Below are 23,110 nucleotides of genomic sequence, written 5' to 3' on the forward strand. Positions count from 1 at the left end.
CGGCCATAGACCAGCAAAAGTAGGGTAGGTTATGGTTATATATGTTGTAAAAACCATATATCCTAAAGACATCAGAGCCTCCATTGACCTTCATTCCAAGAAAACAGCACCCTGGATATGTGCTGGAACCCCTAAAGTCTCTCACTGCTCAGAGACTGGGGTGTGCACAACAGTACTTATCAAGGTCAAATGTTTCCAGACCACACAAACCAGCTTAGATAAGCACAGTGTTTAATGCCAGGGAAGTTAAACTGAACAGATGATTTTGATTCTGCTAGTTCTCAGTGCTAACATCTTCCTTTCCATTATGCCCGCCCATATTCAGTTGTGCTTCTGTCTTGCGTCAGCACCTTTGACTTCAGAGAAAAGCAAGATGGAGCAAGTTAGGGTGGTATTCAGCTGTAAAAATCTTGCAGTTTGCATAGCATAAATATATCTCCATAAAAGTGCTTCATGGCAGAACAGCTGAGTAAGCTTAAATCCCTGCCAGCAAGCAGATTTTTCTTTCACCTTCTCCATCCAAACCCTGTTTCTTTTTTAAGGATGTGGCACATGCGTTGGCTGTCGTATTATCCTGACACCTAGTAGTATATAGGCACAGTTGACTCATAACCTGTTGCAGGAATAATGGGAGCTGTTAATTAAAAGGTATTAATATCAGTTTGCAGGTACGTGTTTGCTTATAAAACAAAACTCACCAGACAGACTCAGCTGGCTGTCGATTTTACTGGGTAGCTGACCTAAAAAAAAACCCAACCCCTGCCCCCTTTATGGCAGAAAAGAACTGCTAAAACTGGATTTCAAACTATAATCATGAATGGATATTAGGTTTCTTAATTTGCTGTCATGAGACGGATACTTCAGTTGGTTGTTTTAAAGGTTTCAACAGACATCTAACTTGAGGCAAGCACTGGAAATATTCTTTTGGAAGCTTGTTGTTTACCTTCTGGTGGAAATGTAAGCTCCACCCCCCCAAATAAATCTCTTTGCAGAAACAATAGGATTTACTCAGATAATTTGCAGGATTAAGGGCTTGACAGTTCCTTTAAGGCAAGAGTGTGCATGTGAATGTGTCTGTGTGTGAGAGAGAGTGTTTTAAGGTTCGCAGTGACCTAACCTTGAGTGACAGCAACCTATAGACCCAACATACCCCACTTAACTAAACCATGCTAGTTATGACTGACTCATGACTGAAACAATGGCAGAGGTCCAGTACTTTTCATTAAATTTTGCCACAACAGCCTCCGCCCAATCCTTGCTACCAAACTCTCTGGTGAGCTTAAAAAGCAATTTGGCAACATCCTGTGCTTAAGTGACTTGGCAGAGATGCAGACAAAATCTTAGTCTGACTGGCACAATGGTGTAATGGCAGAAGGTTGTAAAATACATTCTTTAAAAAATAAAAATCAATGTGTCAATTATGCATGGCCCAGAGATGCAGGAGGCAAGCGGCTGTCTTTTGACCAGATGGTGCCAGCTTGTTCTGTACAATTCTGCTAAATCTGTGGAGGCTCTGCTTCTTCTTCAGGAAGAGTTGTTTCTTTATTCATCCCTTGAAACAAAGGGATGACACGTCTTAGTTTAGGGGGGAGAGTTTAGTAGATATGAGAAAGGTTTATACAATTATGCACGGTAAATGTAAAGTGGTTTTCTCATAAGTTCACAACACTAGAACACACAGCAGGTTCAGGAAAACCAAAGGGAGGTACTTCTTCATACAGAACATAATTCAAATATGGACTTTGCTACCATAAAAAATGTTGATGGCCACCAATTTGGATCGCTTTAAAAGGGGATTAGACAAGTTCATGGAGGATTAAGCCATAAATTGCTTCTAGTTCCTCTTCAACCAGGCCTTTGGCTGATTAACATTCTATGGGTTTTTTAAAATGTGTTTGTGGGAGGGTGATTATGGGTTTGTTTTTTTATTGTTATATATTTTGTGTTTTTATTTTGTATTTTTATGCTGTGCACCACCGTGAGATCTTCAGATGAAGGGTGGTATACAAATTTAAATAATAAATAAGAATAAAAACTAAAAAATAGTTATCTCCAGAGTCAGAGGCACTATGCCTCTGAATATCAGTCATTGTGGGACAACATAAGAAGAGAGTATTGTGTTCATGTCCTGCTGTGTGGGCTTCCCACTTTTTCTTTATTTTTCTTTGTTAAATTTATTTATTTACTCAATTTGTATCCTGCCCTTTCTCCCCAAGGAGTCCTGTTTATTCAAAGACCTATATACTGTACTGCTTTTCGCACAAGTATCAAAACACAGCACAACAATAACATCAACCACAGTATGCAAATAAGGAATTCATATACACTTGGGTAAATAAAAAATGATGTTAAATATTAGGGAAAACGCATAACTGAAAATGCTCACCAGATCGTGGGCAGGGGCTGCTGTTCCCTAATGTAGGCATCACCTACGATAATTTCCTCTTTCCAGTTCCTATCAGACAGACTGAAGCAGGCCGTGACAACACCAAGATGGACCAGAAGCACAACTTGTGTCAACCACGACTCAGGCCTTCAATTGCAGAGGATCCAACTTTGTAAAACTCCTATTAAAAATCAGGTAGGCACCATGCCTGCTAAGTTTCAGATACCACGTGAAAACATTTCCCCAACCCGGAGGCCTTTGCACATTGAGTGCTGTTCTAATGTTTCTATTTCTGATGTTTTAATATGTATTTTAAATTTTGTATGTGGTTTGTTTTTACTGTAAGTCACTTTGAGACTTATGCAGGAAAGTGGGGTATAAGTTCCTTAAACGAATAAATCCCATTGCATCAGAGCTAATGGGAGTCGTAGCATGGGGAATTTTGTCTCCCCAAAATCTCAGGTACAGCAGGGGTGGAGGAGAACTTTTAATCAAAGGAAGCAGTTTGTTTCCCAGGGCTGTCAGCAGGGAGACTGAAAGAACTGTTTTAATCTCTGGGAGGAAAAGTGGGGATGTTACCACATAGTTTAGGACATGTTTTCACAGACATCTGAGAAGGGAGAGGTAGAGAGGGAACGATGCAATACCATGCCAATGGATGTTCCACAATTTGGGGGAAAGGGAATGTGTTCCTTGAGATGAAAACATTTTCTCCCTCTTGCAATAAAGGATATGAGTGGGAAACCAAGGCCCTTGGTTGAAGTGGCCACCTTACTGTTATGTACTGAAGTTACTGTACGGGGCCAGCAGGGGGATACTGTAGATAGTTTTCACTCAGGTCCGCATATGCAAATAAGGAATTGAAAGTGACGTTCAGTGATTGAATAGTTACAGAAAGTTGTTACTGTTGCTTTGTAGTTGAGCTCTATATAAGCAGGTTGGCTGAACCCTTCAGTTCAGTTCAGTTCTGTTCTGGCCTGTGAATAAACAAGAGCTGTCTGAAGAATCGCTGCGCCGTCTGATAAGTTCACCCACAACTTAACACTAACATTTCCAGATAGAGACTTTTGGCTCCCAAAATGAAGATGAGCTGGTGCTCTCTCACAACAAAGAAGTCATGAACTTTATTGTACCCATCAAGGGTTATTTACAATCCCAGAATTCTTATTAGGCTGTAGGCTAACCCAAATGATCATTATCTTAATATCCTCTAATAGCACATAGTTTATTATGGCCTAAGCCTAGCCGCTTCATTTGATTTAATCCATCCACCTGCTTTAATTTTTATCCTTCTGAGGATCTAACATCTGATGAGCATGTATTCTCTGTTATTTCCAGAACAGTGTTCTTTCACTGTCTTGTGGATATCTTTTTAATTTAATTGTACTTAACAGACACTCAAACAAGAATTATTGAATGCAGAAAAGATAAGGGTCCAATCCATTTTAAATAAGTATATCCTCAATATAATTAATCATAGATGAGCTGTCTGAGAAAAGAACTGGGTGGCTAGAGCAGCCCTGCCCTTCTGGCCAGGACATTGTCATCTGCTCTGGTCAAGGATCGGCTTGGGGTGAGGAAGAGTACTTCTGCGAAGGGGTCGCTCTTTGCCAGTGCCAAGTCAGCCAGAAATTCCACTAGCGTTGGCCATCAAACCCCTGCTGTGAGTAGTAGTGACAGGGCAGAAAATTTGGTTAATTTAACAGTTTGATGCATCCTTACCTAATTGCAGTTTCCAAAACACTATGTGCGCTGAAACATGGCTATCCTTTGAAATTCTCACTTCTCAGAATTTTGCAATGCATTTTTGTAAGTAAATGTGTGCAAAAAACATACAGTTTTGTATTCAAAGATGCATATATTCATGAAAACAACCTACAAAATTGCTAGCAAAAATGTGGATATTAGGCAAAACTGCATACAAAAGTACTGATGGATTTTCATGATGACATTTTCTATGTAAACAATAATCAAACTGATGCAGTAATGTGACTGGAAAAATTAGAAACTGAGAGAAACAGAAACTGACAGCTTCATCTGTGCCTACGTGTGACCTTATGAGAATTCTAGCTGCCATCAAGTCAGCTATCTGGAAACAGAACTGTGTTGCAGGAACAGCCGTGGCCTCCTAGCCTAGACATTGTCCTCTGATCAGGGTGGATATTTTTCTGCTCTCCTAGACAGCCAGGATCTTCACAGATCTGCACAGATCTACATAAATGTGTTATAAGAACCGGGGCCTGAGCTTGTTTCCCCCCCTTCTTTGTCCTCTTCACTTTTCCTTGTGTATCATGTCACTGTAAAATGAAAGACAAGGACTATTGTACTCGTTTTTGTAAGTTTCTCTGACAGTCTTTTTATCTGAATGTTGGGGTATAAATGACTTAAATAAATAAGGTGGTTTTGTACTATTGATAAGACAACTACCTTATTACAGCATCAATAAGTTCAAATAAAATTTGAACACCCCGCGGTATAATACTACATTCAGCTGAAATTCCAATATTCTGCCTTAAGCAGTTTGTGATATGCATTGGCTATCTGAATGGTTCTGAAGACCCATTCTAGAAAAATGGGTGCCGTAAGTGCCACTCTTTTTAACAACAACAACAAAAATAGGTGTCGGTACTGCGTACCCTTGAGTACCCCCTTTTTATATTAAAAAAAACCCCTACTGCTGAAGACAATTATGATTACTTATAGTTCAGGCTACACAAGGAAATTCTTGTGTACAACTAGCACCAGGAAAAAATCTTATAATAGTCATTTCTTTGTTTCTTGGCAACGTAAATATACAGAAACAAATCCAACTTCCCTAGAGCCAATAACTGTAAGTCAAACATCTGAATTTGCAGCCAGGCAAACCTGAAGTCTGAAGACTTTAATCCCTTTGTGCTTAGTCTTAAAAGGACAGAGCTGCAGTGAACCAAAGCAAACGTATACAGGGGTTATTTCTGAAGCTCGTGGAAGAAAGCAAATGAATTAATCCGTAAAAAATGATCGGAACTGCCATGTACAAGAGGTTTATAGACAGAGAACTGGCTGGTTGGTTCAAATGGGCCTCACATCCTCAAAATTTGTTCTATCAGCCCTGGATTAAGTTTTTCGTTTCCAAGTACGCTTCCTGATGAAATTATAATTGCATGTATCTCTCTCTTCATTCAGGTTACTGATGTTCACTCAATTGTTTTATTATTAATTAATTTTTATTATAGTTTTTAATGTATCACTACTACTACATTTCTCTACCACTTTTCCTCTGAAGTGGTGTGTGGCGTTTGCCCTTCTAGGTGTGTGACATCATACTGGGTCATAAGGAAAGGGTTAACCAAGTGTAAAATGATTAACCGATAGGAACCCAAGGGGAGGAGTTAGAGTTGTTAAGAAGTGAGTCTTGAGTTAGAGAAGGGAGAGGGAGGATAAGTCTGTGGGTTGGGCTAGTTTGATGTGAGAGAATCTGTTAAGAGGAGTCGGTTAAACAGTTGGGATAATCAGTTAGAAGGTATTAGGAAGGTATAGGCCGGTAACGAAACTAAGATTAAGAAACTGACAAGGAAAATTACCTGAAACTATGAACTTGTTCATGCTTATAAAATGAACTTGTTTATTTGGTTTAATGTTAACAACTGTCTGGACTCAGTGTGTACCCGAGAGAAACGGGTTGGTGGCAGCGGGGAAGCGATCAAAGTGGTGGCACAGGGATCAATAGACCGTCAAACGTCTGGGGACCCTGTGTGATCGCCGCATGGTGCTCTAGGTAGTGTACATGGTTCTCTCCCTCCCTTTTTATCCTCACAAAAACCCTATCAGGTAGGTTAGGCTGAGAGGTAGTGACTGGCCCAAAGCCACCCAGTGAGCCCCATGCCTAAGTGGAGATTTAAACCCTGTCCCACAGGTCCTAGTCCAATTCTCTAACCACTATACCACACTGGTGTTTTGTGTGTGTGTGTCTTAAACAACATCTCAGCCCATGACAGAGATTCAAAGTCTGTACGATGAGTGTAACCGAGCATCTGAAAAAAGAAACATAATCCTCTCTTATTGCTTCTCTCACTAAGGTGTTATTACAAGTGCCTTTATTCACCATCTTTAAACAGTTGACGTATTGCAGCATGTGATAAGCTGGATAAGAATCCTACCTTACAGGGAACAACCCTCCGTTTGAAGGTGTCCTCTATTTGATTTAACTCTAGTTTAAAGATAAAGAACTATAAGAAGGCTTTGAAGTTGCCCATCCAACAGTTAGCACTAGGCACCTTGTCACAGTCTTACCCAGTCTAAGGTTAGCTATATTGCATTTCTATTATAGTAATTTTTTCTTCTTCTAAAGTTGCATTTATACAGATATGGGTTTTTATGCACATTTCATGCAAGTCTGTCTTTTGATGACGTGTTTCCTTTTTTGTGACATGCAAGTCCCATCTTACTTTGAGAGCTTTGATAGGAGAGGGTTTATGGGGGCAGTGGGGGGTGAGACAGATTGCTTAAAGTTCCTTAACAGTCAACAGTAGGGATGGGCAGATCTGACAGCTTTGGCCTCTCTCAGTTTCTCATTTTTCCTATCTTAAGTTCAGTTCCTCACCAGTAATGATTTATTCATAAAAAGCCCTTGGGAAAATTCATCAGCATTCTGGTGAGAATGTTGCCCAATATACACATTTGCATAGCAGTTTCTCAAATATATTGCATTTTCATATGTTGTTTTCACTAATGTATGCATTTATATACAGTGGTACCTCGGGTTACATACGCTTCAGGTTACATACGCTTCAGGTTACAGACTCCACTAACCCAGAAATAGTACCTCGGGTTAAGAACTTTGCTTCAGGATGAGAACAGAAACCGTGCTCCGACGGTGCAGCAGCAGTGGGAGGCCCCATTAGCTAAAGCGGTGCTTCAGGTTAAGAACAGTTTCAGGTTAAGTACGGACCTCCGGAAGGAATTAAGTACTTAACCTGAGGTACCACTGTACACTGTTTCCCCCTAGTGCATACATTTTTCTACACCTTACTTGTATGAGGTGTTAGGGGAGGGGTAGTAACTCATGGAACTTTGAAGTGTCAGGCATAGCTCTAATGGCTTTAGCCCAAACGTAGCAGAGTTTTCCTGCACAGCGAAGAAGCTAGTTGAGGTGGAAATGACTAGTCAGCTAGACTCAGAATAACTATTTACAGGATTTATTAAAAGGAAAAATAAAACCAGCAGAGTTTCTGCATACGAAACAAAGCAAAATAAATCCTTTCTTTCTCTCTCTCTCTTAACCATACACAGCACTTCTACTCCTAACACACCCAACCCAAACTGTGCTAGCACTCCTAGATAACAGAGTTGAGTGCTGGTCGTTAACCAATCAGAGTAAGTAGTTTCTAGGTCAAGCAGACCTTGGCTTTCTGCCAAGAGTAAATTGACACTGCCTTGAGTTAATTGTGTGAAGCCAGAATCTGTAAGTTTTCATGAGAATCAATTAACAGAAACTGAACAGTAACTGTGGTGGGGGACACATTGTGCTCCATCTGGGGTAGTTTGTCCACCTTTGGTGCAGTGGCGGAGCTTCATGCTCCGGCCCCGGGGGCGGAGACCAGGCAGGGGCATGGCTGGCATGGGTCCTGGGGGCATGGCGTGGGTCCTGGGTGCGTGGCGCACCACCTGCAGGGGCGTGGCGCCCAGCCTGGGGGCCCAGCCATGATGGCACCCTACTGGGATTGTGGTGCCGGGGGCTGTGCGCTCCCCCCGCCCCCCTCTTCCTCCGCCAGTGCTTTGGTGCTCATCCTGCACTCAGCTCTCACCTGTGGCTGCCAGAAACTGAAAGCATGCAACAGTGGCCACACCTCGGGAAACAGTTTCAACTGGCCAGCTAAACCAAGTGAGGGCAGCCGATCGGTCGCAAACCCTCTGTGTTAGGAACTTCCCCTCTATGCAAAGACAGACTCCGGAAGAGTGAGTGGAAGGGACCAATAGTGGGTCTCACAGTCATGAAGGTGCATGTGCTGTAGAGGAAAGTGAGGAGCAGGTGGGGCTCATCAACCTGGAAAGGTAGCCCATCTAGGAGAAGGAAAACTCTGATCCTAAACCTCCACTGCCTTAGGGGATAGATTCAGGAGAAGTGATTTTTTAAACAGAATTTTTATTGAGTTTTCCATATTACATTTCGTTTTCATTACTGCTCAAAAAGAGCATCGACCTCCTTACCTCCCTCTTTCTGACTTTCACATATCTTTAACGTATCCATCACATCTCTATAACCACTTCTTTACCTTATATCAACTTTTAACATTCACCCTCTTATATGTAAATTAGCTCCTTAATTTCGCATTACCAAACATTTCATGTTAAAGCTGCAAACGTTTTCAAATGTTTACAATTTTCTTTCAAATAAATTATAAATTTGCTCCAGTCTTTTTGATACAATTCATCGCGTCGATTCCTGATCTTCCCCGTCAACTTTGCCAACTCCACGTATTCTACCATCTTTATCTGCCAGTCTTCCAGAGTGGGGAGTTCCTGCTGCTTCCATCTTTGGGCCAGAAGAATTCTTGCAGCCGTTGTGGCATACATAAACAAATTTACATCTTTTTTTTTTAATTTCCTCGCCAATTAATCCCAGTAAAAACGCCTCTGGTTTTTTTACTGAAATTATACTTAAATACCTTTTTTAATTCATTATATATGATGTCCCAGAAGGCCTTCACCCTGGTACAGGACCACCACATGTGCAGCAAGTTGGGAGAAGTGAAGACTAAGGAATAAAGCCTACAAAAATTCAGAGTGGAGACCCTAAGTCAGTTGGATGGTGCCTTGTACGCCTCCTTCTAGCAACTCTTGCAGCCAAGCTGGTGCCAAACCTATTGCTCTGCTTTCCTTTGGACCACATCTGCGAGGCCTTGTCATCTGGGCAGCCCAGGACCTCCATACACACTGCACAGGCTGGCTCCCCAAGGATGTCACTTCAGTACTGCTACTGCAGTGGCTTGACTTCACCCCTAGAGGGGCACTCCATTGTCTCTCAGGACAGATGGATGCCAATATCTTGACTGGAGAACGGCTTTCGAAAGACAGCTGCATTTTGGTTTGCATCTTGTTTCAGATTAGCTAAATTCCCTTTAAGATGTGAACTGAATTTAATTTCTCTTCCATCCGTAGTCAGCAGCTAAGCTGGCAGCCACAGGATTGTTAGGAGAATTACAGGTAAATGACCCAGAGTGGCTAGGAAATACCGTATTTTTCGCCCCATAGGACGCACCGGCCCATAGGACGCACCAAGTTTTTTTTTTGGGGGGGGGAAATAAAGAAAAAAAAAATTATTTCCCCCCCAGGCGCTTGTGGGGCTGGCTGTCCCCGGAGCTTGCGGGGCAGGCAGCAGGGAGAAGCGCTCTTCTCCCCGCCGCCCGCCTGCAGACCAGGTCCGGGGACAGCGGGAAGACGCGCTGCGCCTCCCAGCTGTCCCCGGAGCTTGCGGGGCAGGCAGCGGGGAGAAGCGCTCTTCTCCCCGCCGCCCGCCTGCAGACCAGGTCCACGGACAGCAGGGAGACGCGCTGCGCCTCCCCGCTGTCCCCCGACCTTGTGGGGCTGGCGCTGCGGCTCTCCTGAAGCCTGGAGAGCGAGAGGGGTCGGTGCACACCGACCCCTCTCGCTCTCCAGGCTTCAGCGAAAGCCTGCATTCGCCCCATAGGACGCACACACATTTCCCCTTCATTTTTGGAGGGGGAAAAGTGCATTCTATAGGGCGAAAAATACGGTAGCTGGAGATAGCTCTGGAAGGTCAGAGCCATTTTGGTGAAGATGATTCATTCTCTTCTCTTCTCCCTAGCTAAGGGAAGCGATGAGTAAGAGTTCACTGTGAAAAAGAACTACAGAAGGTGTAGTCTTTAGAGAAAGAGGAAAAGAGTTAGCTCTGAATTCTGCAAAGGCAGTAGAGCTATGCTGTCTGGCTCCAGCTTTGCTCAATGTATATCTGTAAATAAATTTAATTATAATAGTTCATGATTATAAATTTAATTATAAAAGGCCTTTGGGGATCAATCCTTCTAAAGATAACCAAAGGCAAGTATGCTCTGCCCCTTAAATTTCTCACTGCTCAGGGAAATGGGAAGAGGGTAACTGAATAAAAGTAAGTTACAAAAGTGCAGTCCTATGGATGCTAACTTGGAAGTGATCCCCACTGAAATAAATGGAAATTATAATCAGAAACCGTTATGATTGGGGGGGAAAGTCCAGCATTATTAAAGCCACCGTGCAGCCTCTGTTAACAGGCCCTGTCCATGGTATATTTGCTCTTTTTTATGTTTGTGTGCTCAGTTTCCCAACAAATTGCAAGAGTTTTGCGCTTGTTGGAATAATTAAGTGAGACTGTGTAGATTGCCGTTCCATAATATTTTAGCTCCAGGAGACTATGTACACACATTACAAGTCATCTGTAATGCTTGGGTGGTATTCAGCTAAGTTTTACTCAGATCCATTAAAATTAGATTAGTCAAGTTATTTCATTTCAATAGTAAAATACTCTGAGTAAAATTTAGTTGCCTTTCACCCCTTTTATCTGATGAAGCTGTGGTGCATTCCATTGCAACAGAAGAGTACAAGATCTCTGTAAGTGCGTATTTGTGAGTGGGTGAGATTTTAATTGTGTCTGTCTCTAGGCTTTGTGTGCTGACAGGTTTTTTTTGTTTGTTTTATTAACTTATGAGAAGTTAAAATGCATATAAACATTTCACAACACCTCAGTAGCTGAGACAATAGTAAGCGGAGTTCCCATCAATCAGCTGAAGACAGCTCTTGCAATCCACGGCCATAAATGTTTCAAAGACTAAGCCTCTGTTTATCTCAGCTTTCAGTTCCTCTGATTTGGAGGTGGGGTGTTAAACTGAGAAAGCCACTTCCAGAAACTCTGCCATTTATGCTTTAATGTTTGCCTCCAAATATTGTCTAAAATATTATCCCAAACTGGCTTTAACTTTGCAGGTTGAGTTGCATTTTTATGTACAGTACTGGATTACTCCAGGAGAACTGGGCTGTCCTTGTTTGATTCCCATTCTTTCCAAAATTATCTGTCTGCTGTTTACTGCTTTTTCAAATAGGGCTGCCATACGTTCAGCTTTACTGCCGTACATGACTGGGATTTCAAAGGCAGAATTGACATCCAGGAGGAATTTCAGAAAGGCGGCACTTTGTTCTGGATCTTATTGAAAAATTGCAGGGTTTTTTTGGCGTTTTTGTAAAAAAGAAAGAAAGCTCAACAACTGTCCTCATTTGTACTTTTAAAATTCAAATTAAGTGAGTAATTTAATTTATTACAACTACTTTATCGTTTTAGCTGTCAAAAAAAAAGTCCACAAACTTAGAAACAAACCTCAGTAACACAATCTAAATACAGTGGTACCTCGGGTTACAGACGCTTCAGGTTACAGACGCTTCAGGTTATAGACTCCGCTAACCCAGAAATAGTACCTCGGGTTAATAACTTTGCTTCAGGATGAGAACAGAAATCGCACGGCGGCAGCGGGATGCCCCATTAGCTAAAGTGGTACCTCAGGTTAAGAACAGTTTCAGGTTAAGAACGGACCTCCAGAACAAATTAAGTTATTAACCTGAGGTACCACTGTAAACCAAATTATAAAAACTGCAAAGAAGCAGCAACATAATCTGTATAAGGGCCAGAAAAAGAACCAGTTAACAAGTGAAAGGAAAACGTTTTTGCTAAGTTTCATAAAATTAGCAGGAAGGAGTGGTGTTGATCTCCTGAGAAGAGAGTTCCAGAACTTGGGGGCTTCAAAGGCCTTGCTTCTAGTGAAAGCTTGGTCTCCTTATCAGTTGGAGGGGTTGCCATGGTGACAAGGACCTGCCCTCCTTTGTGACATCTCTTGCTTCTCCCTTAAAAGCCACTGACTTGCAGGCGGCCATTGTGGGTTAGTAGTGAGGCAAGTGGAGGAGAGGAGTTGGTGGTGGTTGGAGAAGAGAAGGAGAGGTGTTCATTTGATTGTTATTTGATTTATTACTTTTATTTGATTCATTTGATTGTATTAATTTTTGTTTTATTTATTATTTTACTTTTTTATTTTAACTCTTTATTTTTTGTTCTTTATTTTCATATTTTTTATTTTACATTTTTATTTTGTGCACATATTTTGTATATATTTTGTGCATAGACTAGTTAGGGGTAAGTGTAGGGTTAGGGAAGGCTTAGGCTTAGGCTTAGGGCTGGGTTTGGGACCAGAGTTGGGCTTGGGTGGGCATTTTAGATAGTTAGCTAGTTTAGAGAGGAGGGTGGGAATTTTTTGTGAACAAAATGTGCAGACTGTAAGTAGCATTCCTTTGCTTTCTCTTGGTCTCCTGGGGGCGGGGCCTTTGCTCTCTGGAAAGCGACATGGCCAGTCTTCTCCAGAGATCTCAGCTCCTCCACACTGTCCCCTCTCATCATTTGCTGTATTTTTCGCTCCATAAGACGCACCTGACCATAAGACGCACCTAGTTTTTAGAGGGGGAATGCATGGAAAAAATATTCTTTAAAGGGAGTGCTGAGCAGAGCCTGTATGCATCCCAGGCTCTGCTCAGCGCTCCCTTTAAAGAGCTGTGTGGAGCGTATGTGTGGCTCTTGGGGGCTTTTCCCTGAGGCCGCGTCAGTCCCTTCTCCCTCCTTGGGGAAAAGCCCCCAAGAGCCGCACACACGCTAGGCGCAGCTCTTTAAAGAGCGCACAGCTTTTGCGGGCTTTTCTACGAGGTGGGAGAAGGACAGCCCGTCAGCGATGGGCTGCCCTTTTCCCTCCTCGGGGAAAAGCCCCCAAGAGCTGCGCTCCCTTTAAAGAGCGTGCGGAGCGTGTGTGCGGCTCTTGGGGCTTTTCCCGCCTGCCTCCCGCCTGCATTCGCTCCATAAGACGCACACACATTTCCCCTTACTTTTTAGGAGGGAAAAGGTGCGCCTTATGGAGCGAAAAATATGGTACATTTACTAGGACATTCCTAGCCTACTTTCCTCCCAGGAGCTCAAGGTGGCCTCCATGGTTCTCCCTGCCACCAATTGTTATCTTCACAGCAGTCCAGCAAAGTAGGCTAGGCTGGCCCAAGGTCCACCAGGGAGCTTCATGGCTGAGTGGGGATTCAAACCCTCCTCTCCCAGGTCCTCCCGGAAGGAGCTGACTTTCCTCCTCTGCTCTCTTCCAGGACATCCGTGGCCACTTGGAGCACTTCAGGGATTGCCTCCTGAGCCTGGCCCTGGCCTTTGAGGCCCTCCTCCAGCTGATGTGAGTATGGTCTTTGGGGTGGGCAGGGGGTGGGTGAGGTGCAGAACTCCAGGGGGAGCTCCGGGTGGACAAGAGCAGGTAGGAGGGAAAAGAGGGCAAAGGAGACTTGGAGGAGACAGCGTCTAACCCCTTCCCTTTCTCTCCCCAGTTTCATGAGACCCCATTTTGGCTGCACTATGGTCAGTGCTATCCTGCCTAGGACAATGGAGGCTGTTCTTGGGGGCGCAGAAAAGGAGGACGACAAAGAGGTAGGTCCTCTGCTTTGACTTCCCTTTGCACAGCTCTTTCTTCTTCTCACACCCTTGCAAGATTTAACCCAGCACTCAACCCCTCTTCTCTCTTTTCCCACAGGAAATGAAGCGGCCATTCCAGAGCCTGCTGGGGGGGGGGTCTCCTCACTTTGTGACATTTTGTCACCCCCCTCAGTGATGAGACCCGGGGCTGTCCGCACCCACCGCACCCCACTTCCTATGCCTCTGCTCCTTATAAAATGAAATTCAGAGCAGGACCTCATCAGACAAACTTAAATGCTGTGGGGGTCATACAATATAAATTATATAAATATAAATTATTATACAGAAGGCATTACCTGAGAAACTCTGCATCAAAGACATTTAGGGCTTTAAATATCAGAATCAGCCTTTTAAATTTGGGCCCACAAATGAACTGGCAGCCAGTACAGATGCTTAAAACCATGTGATACTACTAAGCCTTTAAGTGCCACTCATCCCCAGCCCAAATAATATTTAAATTCTTATTGAGGATTTTAAAGAATACCAAAGCACAATGCCAAGGAAGATTAGTATCTCTTGGAAACACAGAAATTATTGCCTGCACAATTGTGCTGGAGGACCATGGATTTCAAAGTAAGGTTGCAATATTTCAAAAAAGCAACAATATGGGGGGGGGGGTTTGAAGTTTGTTTTTGTTTTTTAAAAAAACCTTTGTTGAGCTTTTTTCACCAAAAGATTGATGGTTTCTCCCTTTGGGGGGGGGGGTTGCAAAAAAAATCAACACTTCCAATATGGCAGAATATGGCAGCCCTATTTCAAAGGCAGTATCTCATTTCTTAATTTCCTTTAGATTTAATTCTAAGCTGCATAAATAAATATATATTTTAGCTTCTAATTATTCTCTCTTCCTTGCGTTTTAAAATTAGCATTATAATTCATAAACTTTTAAACTTTCATTTTTCTTTCCCTCAACAATTACTATACTAACAGTCTGAAGGCCTGAACATTCATTGCCTTACCTCCTGAGAATAGAATACTGATTAAAAATATTTATTTGGGGAAGTCATTAGGAATGCAGTCATACAAAAATAGAAATCTATTGGGATGCTGGGTAAATAGCATAAGCAGTCAATTTTAGGAGGAAAAATTCATTCAATTTAAACTTGCTGCCAAGGCCAATAGGGCATGAGAAATGGAAATATACAGCATGTGGTAACAGTTTAAAAGCAATGATGGATAAAATTATATTACAGAGGAGATGAGCCTGCTTTTCATGCATGCCCAATAACACCACTTGCTAAACAGAAAAAAGCAGTAGAAGGACCTGGTAGCAAAAACTGTGGTATCTTCTTTCACAACAGAAGCAGCCCTGTATATAGAAAACATAACTTGATAAGTAATATTCAGGGCAACTCCATATTCACAGTATAACATATCATGCTCATATTTATGATATAGGATCAGAGGCTGCATTCATAAAATATAATACAGAAAGGAGGTAAATGGCAAGTTGGAAAGGCAACTTAGCTAAAATAGAAATGTGCAGATAGACCTACATACATTTAAACTTGGGGTAGCTTAAGGGATGGCATGGTAGCAGCAACCTGAATTAGGTTTCAATGTGAAAGCTGGCTTTTCCTGACATGAATGCTAAAAATCACCTCCAAAGCAATTCTGAGTAACAGATATGGGAGCCACTACTACATCTTCTCGACCAGGTGCTACTAACTTTTATTGGCCCAAGGGCCACATTCACTCTTGGCCAACCCTCCAGGGGCCACATTCCTATGCAGGATGTGGGCACCTCACCTCACTTGCACAAGCACACATAGAGAGGAATTGTGCACACAGGCCCCCCTCCCACCCCGCTGATCTATACAGATCAGTTAAGATACGGGGTAAACACCTCTCCACTTCTCAAATAATCCATCTGATGAGTAGGAAGGAAACAATTTGCATCCTCATCAGGACTGGCCAGACAGGTTTAAAACACTCTGTCCACCCCAGTGCTGTGTCTACTTTAATATTTCCCCCACGTTTCTCCCCTGCTGCCAAAATGGATGGTGTGGGGGTGGAGCAGAAAAATTTGCTTGGGGAGCTACGTCAGACTCAGAGGCTGCTCAAGCTTTCTACTCAAGACTTTTAATGACAAAAAACTGACTGTTATTGTAAAAAGGTAAAGAGACCCCTGACCATTAGGTCCAGTCGTGACCAACTCTGGGGTTGCGGTGCTCATCTCGCTTTATTGACCGAGGGAGCCAGCGTACAGCTTCCAGATCATGTGGCCAGCATGACTAAGCCGCTTCTGGCGAACCAGAGCAGCGCACGGAAACGCAGTTTAACTTCCCGCCGGAGTGGTACCTATTTATCTACTTGCACTTTGACGTGCTTTCGAACTGCTAGGTTGGCAGGAGCAGGGACCGAGCAACGGGAGCTCACCTCGTCGCGGGGATTTGAACCGCCGACCTTCTGATCGGCAAGTCCTAGGCTCTGTGGTTTAACCCACAGCGCCACCCGCGTCCCTGATTGTTATTGTGGTACTAGCCAAATTTTTCTTTGTTGGGAAGGAGCATCCCACAGCTGGTCCTACTCACTCCCCAATTGTGGTTCTACAGCCGATGAATAATCTTTTATTTGTTTTTTTCCCCACCCTCGCCTTAAAACCTTTGTTGCGTAGCATTCCTCCGGCATGTGAGAGCTTGTCCTCAGTTTCATGTAGTCCATGTGGTTAAACAGATTCCACATCTTTGCAGTTATTCTGATGTTATGTATTCAAGCCTATTTACTGCCTAGCATATATTGCATCTTATGTGTCGTGCAGCCTAAATGTATCATCTTCAAGGGAAAAAACTTTTTTATTCTTTGGGAGCGTGTCATTTTAGACTAAATCTTCTTCCATCTTTCAGGGGCAAATGTTATGTGAACTAGATCATATGACAAATAATGTGCCATGATGAGATTCCCAGGAATGTTAGTAACTTTTGCAGCAATTCAGTCCCATCTGACTCTTAGGAATGATGTATCTTTCTCATAATTCACCAGATAGCTTAATGCATCTGGGAATTTTAGCATATAATAATAATAAATCCTTATTTTAGTGGGATTGGAATGGATGAAAATAATATGGCCTTTTTGCTTGTAATTCAAAATGTTTAGATCATATATATTTTAATAGTCACTCCATATAAATATGTAAACAGTGCTTAAGGAACTGGATTATGCTGCTCCTTTTAGGCCCTGTTATATAAACTGATAGAGGGACGCGGGTGGCACTATGGGTTAAACCACAGAGCCTAGGACTTGCCGATCAGAAGGTCGGCGGTTCAAATCCCTGCCGTTTAGCTTCCCGCTGGGAAACTGATAACAGGTTCACACGGCTCAGACTTTGAATCCTGCCTGGCCACCACCAGAGTCTGACACAAAGGACTCCTGATCGTCTCATAAAAAGTTGTTAAGTTTCTATAGTTAACTATATGTAAATATATTTCTAATTTGGGCTACACTGGGTAGAGAAGTTATAAGCATCATTTACTGCATGACTGATGTATGTGCATTTAATAAACCAACCATCACATTAAAAGAAATAAAATACTGCAGTCCTCTTGGCACACAAACAGAAAAGGAAGCTCAGGTGTACTTATTTATATTTATGGATGGAGACAGAGTGACTAATTGGCAAGGCCATTCTTGTGTCACAGGATTTCCTGATTCCTCAGCTCCGTGCACATTCTTCCATATCAAGCATCCTCCCAATTGCTCAATTATACATAGTCACACCTTTGATAATTACAGTATTCAAATCAGCAATATTACAATTGCAATATTGCGCTCAGAAAAACGAACATAGGAAATCAATTGGAGATTTGCAAGGCATGACTGGACTAGGGCCAGAATTTCTGCAGGGCATTGCTCATACAAAGGAAGTTGCCCAATGCCAAGGCTCCTTGGCACTTAAGCTTGAACTGCTTATGATCTCTTTGTCCTATTGCTCTATTCCAATCATCTATTGCTTCCCAATAGGTAGCAGGAGACATCTATTTACTCAAGTTCCTGCCACAGCAAGCTACATCTTACATGTAGTCCCGCATGGGGCTCCCAGCAGTCTCCTCTCCCGATTTCTGAACATATCCACGCCTGCTTTGCTTCAGCAATATTGTGGCATCAGGTGCCAAAGATCCCAACTTCAATTCCCGACTTCTTGAGGTAGGGCTGGAAAAGACCTCTGTCTGAGCTAAATGAACCAGTACTGTACTCTGAATTGGCATAAGGCAGCTTGCTATGTACGTCAGAACGTTTACTTCTTACCTGAGAATTATGAAGTGAACGTAGCTGAAAATATATTTGATAACAACTCATATTAAAACTGTTCTGTGCTGGAGTTCTCACCCTGGGCCAGCAGGGGGATACTGTAGATAGTTTTCACTCAGGTCCACATATGCAAATAAGGGATTGAAAGTGACGTTCAGTGATTGGATAGTTACAGAAAATGGTTACTGTTGCGTTCTAGTGGAGCTCTATATAAGCAGGCTGGCTGAACCCTTCAGTTCAGTTCTGTTCTGGCCTGTGAATAAACAAGAGCTGTTTGAAGAATCGCTGTGTCGTCTGATATGTTTACCCACAACTTAACACAAACCATGTCTCTCTTACAGATAACTCATATTAAAACCATGTTTCTCTTACAAATAACATGGAGATGACAGTTTTCAGAAAGTTTGTGACCTTTTATGTATACTATGCTTCTTAACATATGAGAATATAGAATGCAATCTTATACTTAGTCAGACCATTGGTCCATCAAGCTAAGTATTGTCTACAGTGGCTGGCAGCGGCTTTCCAGGAAACAGTCCTAGCTCTACCTGGATATGCCAAAGATTGAATCTAGGACCTTCTGCATGCAAAGAAGATGCTCTACCGCTGAACTACGGCTCTTTCCTTAACCCAGGGGATGAAGGGAATTGTAGTTCAGCAACACCTGGAGGGTCAGAGGTTCCCCACGCCTTCTGTTACCCATAAAACCATGTGATCACACACATTCACTCAGAAGTAGGATCCAATGAATTCAATTAAGTTGGCCTAGGAATACAGCCAAAGAGTTTTGTAGTCCTTCAAAAATTCTTTTCATGCAGCCTGTTTTGTCCTGTCACTTTAATAATATACTAGCTATGTTTTACCACCAAGTCCACAGGGGAGCTTTCCATCCATGCATTCCTGAAAGGTTGCTCCCAGAAAGGCTCTCATTCATCCCACTAAACTAAAACAGCAGAAGAATCGAGTGATATTAATAGAAGCGTGCTTGCTCCAGTGGACAAGTACAATGGAGAAATAATTTGAAATATGGCCATAATTATTAACATGGATAAACTTGTACACATTATTCATTCTCTGAGCCAAGAATAATAAATATAGTTCAACGCAACGGCAACGAACTCACACCTATTATAAAAAAGGATCCATTTATATAAAGGGGTAAGTATTTATAGGTTTGGACTTGGAAGCAGGCCCAGATTTCTGAGCTTATTTAAATTAGTACAGCTCCAATTAAGAAGTGATGCCACTTTAAATGAACTGAGCACCCTGAAACATGAGTGAGTTTAATGTCATTTTTATTGTAACTAAATTTGGTTTGCCATTCTGATTATTTTATTTTCTCTTTCCTTTCCTGTCAATAGGTTGAACACAATCTGTGGGAAAACACTTGGGATTTGATATGTCATCCTGGCCTTGAGCTGTTCATTAAGAAGCATTGATTAGATTAGATTAGCTCTGTAGGTACAAGCATATACACCTAGACTATGTAGTAAAATGTGAAAGCAAAAACAAAAAGTTACAGAGATCTATTTACTTAAGATTACTGTTCCTCTCTAACTGCTTTATCAGCAACTGAGATTTTTTAAGCCTGCTACAGATCCTGATGCAGGAGACCTAAGTGTAACAAGCTATGATTCAGCTATCCAAGTAGGCTTGCTAAAATGTACAGTATAAGACTGAATCAGATAAATGCTGGAGATGCAATGAGGTCAAGGGTATGTTATTTCATATGTGGTGGACCTGTAAAAGGGTAAAAAAGTATTGGGAAATAATTTATAATGAATTGGAAAAAAAAGTTTTAAAGCACTTTCCCAAAAAAATCAGAGTCCTTTTTGTTGGGGATAATTCAGATGGGAATTCTCAGGTGTCAAAAAAGGTTATTTATGTATGCCACTATGGTGGCCCGTGTTTTGTTGGCCCCAAAATGGAAAATGAGTGAGGTTCCAACCAAAGAATAACGGTAACTCAAACTGATGGAATATGCACAGCTTGCGGATTTAACTTATAGAATAAGAGAACAAGAAGAACATTTGTTTAAAGAAGATTGGAAAATGTTTATTGAATATATGGTGGGAAATTGTGTATACTTGAAAACATTGGCAGCATTAAGGTAAATTCAACAGTGTACGTAAGTTTTGATGGAAGTAATAATGATTTAGTTTATATAAAACATGCAGGGATTTGTGCTATGCAAAATGAACCATGGAAAGAGAAGAAAGGAAGTCACTGATATTTTAAGGTTGTTTAAATGAATAGGCCCCACCCAGTGTGGTTATGACTTCCAGGCACACTTGCAGTTTGGCATTATTGGCTGCTAGCTGGTAAGCTACTTCTGGAGATCCACCAGCCTGCAAAAATTGGGTGGAGCAAGCTATCTGGTTCTGTTTGCAGTAGGAACCCATAGGGCAAGATGGCAACACTTCAAGAAAGCAAGGCAGCTGGAGCTTTGGCACCATTCATAGCTCCAATAAAGGTAGAAAATGCCTGAGGCTTCATAATTCCCTCAATCCCTCAGCCCAGATTAGTCCTCCTAGGCTCCACCTTTAGAGCATAGTTTCTTAAAGGGGCAACTCCCTGCCTTGCAGAAGAGCACTTCGTAGTCTCGCTGGCTTCTTGCCTAGTATGCTCCTTGTGTTTCTGGACAGGTGTTGTGGAGCAGAAGGTGCTTGGCTCTTTGGGTGAATCACATCTGGGGAGCGTCTGTGTCTGTCGCAGAATCCACAGGGCTCATGGCCATCAGCCTAAGGCTTGGTATCAATAACCCAGCTGTATTTTTCAGATGATTGTACAGTGACCACAAACTCCTCTTTCTCCACCTCAGCCTTGGCTCTTTTTCAAGGGCAGGGCTGCCACACTCAGCAAACAGAAAGTCTACAGCTTTGAGTACTTTATTCTAAACATCATGCCTATCTTGAACAGCAGGTTTTCCCAACTTTGTACATTGCCTTCTGATTTCATACTCAGTGATATGAAGGCCAGTTACCCTACTGGAATCAAAGGAATTCCTTCCATGTTATAAATTGCATCAGTGTTTAGCTTAAATGTGAGGAAATAATCTCTCTCTCCAGTAAGATATAAATATTCATTCTGTGTGCATAGTATAATTGGCACTAGCTTATCACAGTGATCATCACCCACACGTTTTTTTGTAAACCAGCCTAGCTTTCTTCTGTTTTTTCAGTCTCATTTAAGGCACGGCAATTTGCATAACTTCAAACTTGGCAATATCGCTCCCCTCATCTCCTCCTACACTCCCCCTCACACCTTGCCAACTCCCTACATTCCATCACCCTAAGTTTCTCATGATTACGCCCTTTGTCTCTTTTCCCATTCTTTGCCTCATGCATCATTTCATTTAACCGCTTTATATTCAGCACAAGCACAACAGCTTTCATAATCACTAAATATCATTTCCCCCTTCATTGAAAAAAAATCCTGCTAAATAAGCATCTGGTCCATGAATCATATGCCAGTTATAATAAGCCATCTCTCAACTGAGTTTGACAAGCAGTATAGTAATTTTGTATGCAGATAAATGTCCAATACAAAAACAGTGCAGGCATCTTGAATCTCTTCATTTGATGCCCTTTGCTTTTTTAGCACTTCCCCCTTGTGCGGTGCTTGAGCCTGCAGGATAGTTTCAAAGGGAGTCTCACAAAACGTGGTGGCCAGGCTCAATGTGGACTTAATGGCCTTACCCTTTAGATGGAAAAATGATACATCTTTACATACACCTGAAGCAATTGATGGTTGCTGCTTCATGTATGGCAAAGGGGAGAGCATTGCACAGTACATGCGCAATAGCTGGAAAGGCCTGTTTTCAGGGACATCGCCCAATGACATTCTAGAGAGTGCAGAATCACGAGGAGACTATTCCACAGATGATCTAAGTGAACTTACAGGTCTACAGAGGGGAAGGTACTCCTCCAGGTAACGTGGTCCCAAGTTGCTCATGGCTTTATGCATTTACACAACAAGACCTTACACACAGCCCAATAGCTGATCGGAAGCCAGTGCAGTTCCCTCAGCACAGGTGCAATATGTACATTTCCAGGTGTTCTGCTCAGCAGCCTGGCTGCAGCACTCTGTTCCAGCTATGGACATAGGCCTGGCCAGGATGGCTTTCCTGTTATACCTTCTAGGCTCAATGAGGCATCTGACCTTCACCTGAGCCTACTCCAGCTGAGGAAGCCATTTCACTTCACTTCATGGGTGGGGTGGCCTTGCCTGAGGTTATTATGGGCATGCACACTGCTATCTGCTTACCTGTAAGCACACACTTAAAAAAAATATTAAATACAACTTTCTCAATCTACCAAATTTGCACAAAACAGCAACCGTGTGTGTGTGCTTGTATTGCTCCAAGCCAGGAAAGTTGAGATCCATGGGTTTTTATTTAAATGTGCACATACACCTTTTGTTATCTACAATGCTTGCACAAATGAGAAGTCCAAAAATAAAAATAAGCAATGCCTCATTCCAAACGAAGTAAGGATTTGCTAGTTCCTAGGAACAATCATTGCATACACCATGCAGTGCGTAGATGGGTCTACTTTGTCCGAGCATCTGCGCCCAGAATTTAAAGTGGCAGACATTTAATAACAACCAAGAATTTCCTCTTAGGCCCACACAGCAGAACTGGTTTTACCAGAGTTCAGCCCCCAGAAAAGTATAGATCTCCGAGTGACAACAAACTGAGTGTGCCTTCCCCTTCCTGCACATCTGTATGCACCCTTAAGGTAATTGGAATGTTCCTATTAGGATGCAACTTGAAAACTACCTGTTCCCAAAAAACCGGTGCGGGTCCTTTTTATTCCAAGTACGGTAGTTTGCCTAGCCATAGCCCCTGAAGGCAAAAAGGGAGCAGCGACTTCTGCATACACCTACTATTAAAGTACTATTAGGGGATGTGGGTAGCGCTGTGGGTTAAACCACAGAGCCTAGGACTT

At 42.4% G+C, this 23,110-nt stretch overlaps 1 protein-coding gene and 1 long non-coding RNA gene across 13 annotated transcripts in view; one reads left to right on the forward strand and one right to left on the reverse strand.

The window, feature by feature from the left end:
* Positions 1-220: 220 nt before the first annotated feature.
* LOC310761253 (uncharacterized protein) overlaps positions 221-23,110 on the reverse strand; it is a gene marked incomplete at its 5' end in the record, with an annotated part of 33,536 nt that continues 10,646 nt past the window's right edge. Inside the window, 3 exons of one of the 12 annotated variants that reach the window (XR_014547268.1) lie at positions 221-613; positions 2,387-3,358; positions 4,109-4,683. Coding sequence is in view for 5 of the 12 variants with exons in the window: in XM_083611163.1 (XP_083467289.1) it covers positions 1,497-1,552 (56 nt within the window). Of the gene's footprint in view, positions 614-1,156; positions 1,553-2,386; positions 3,364-3,814; positions 4,048-4,108; positions 4,684-18,239; positions 18,415-19,441; positions 19,902-23,110 lie in introns of those variants that run through there. The other 11 variants (XR_014547267.1, XR_014547269.1, XR_014547270.1 and 8 more) reach the window with 11 other exon arrangements.
* On the forward strand, positions 10,204-13,964 carry LOC310761317. The gene is made up of 3 exons (XR_014547374.1): positions 10,204-10,972; positions 13,541-13,620; positions 13,769-13,964. It is a non-coding gene; the product is annotated as an uncharacterized lncRNA (long non-coding RNA).

The sequence above is a fragment of the Podarcis filfolensis genome, assembly GCF_964270895.1.
Source record: "Podarcis filfolensis genome assembly, chromosome: 4".
Taxonomy (NCBI): Eukaryota; Metazoa; Chordata; class Lepidosauria; order Squamata; family Lacertidae; genus Podarcis; species Podarcis filfolensis.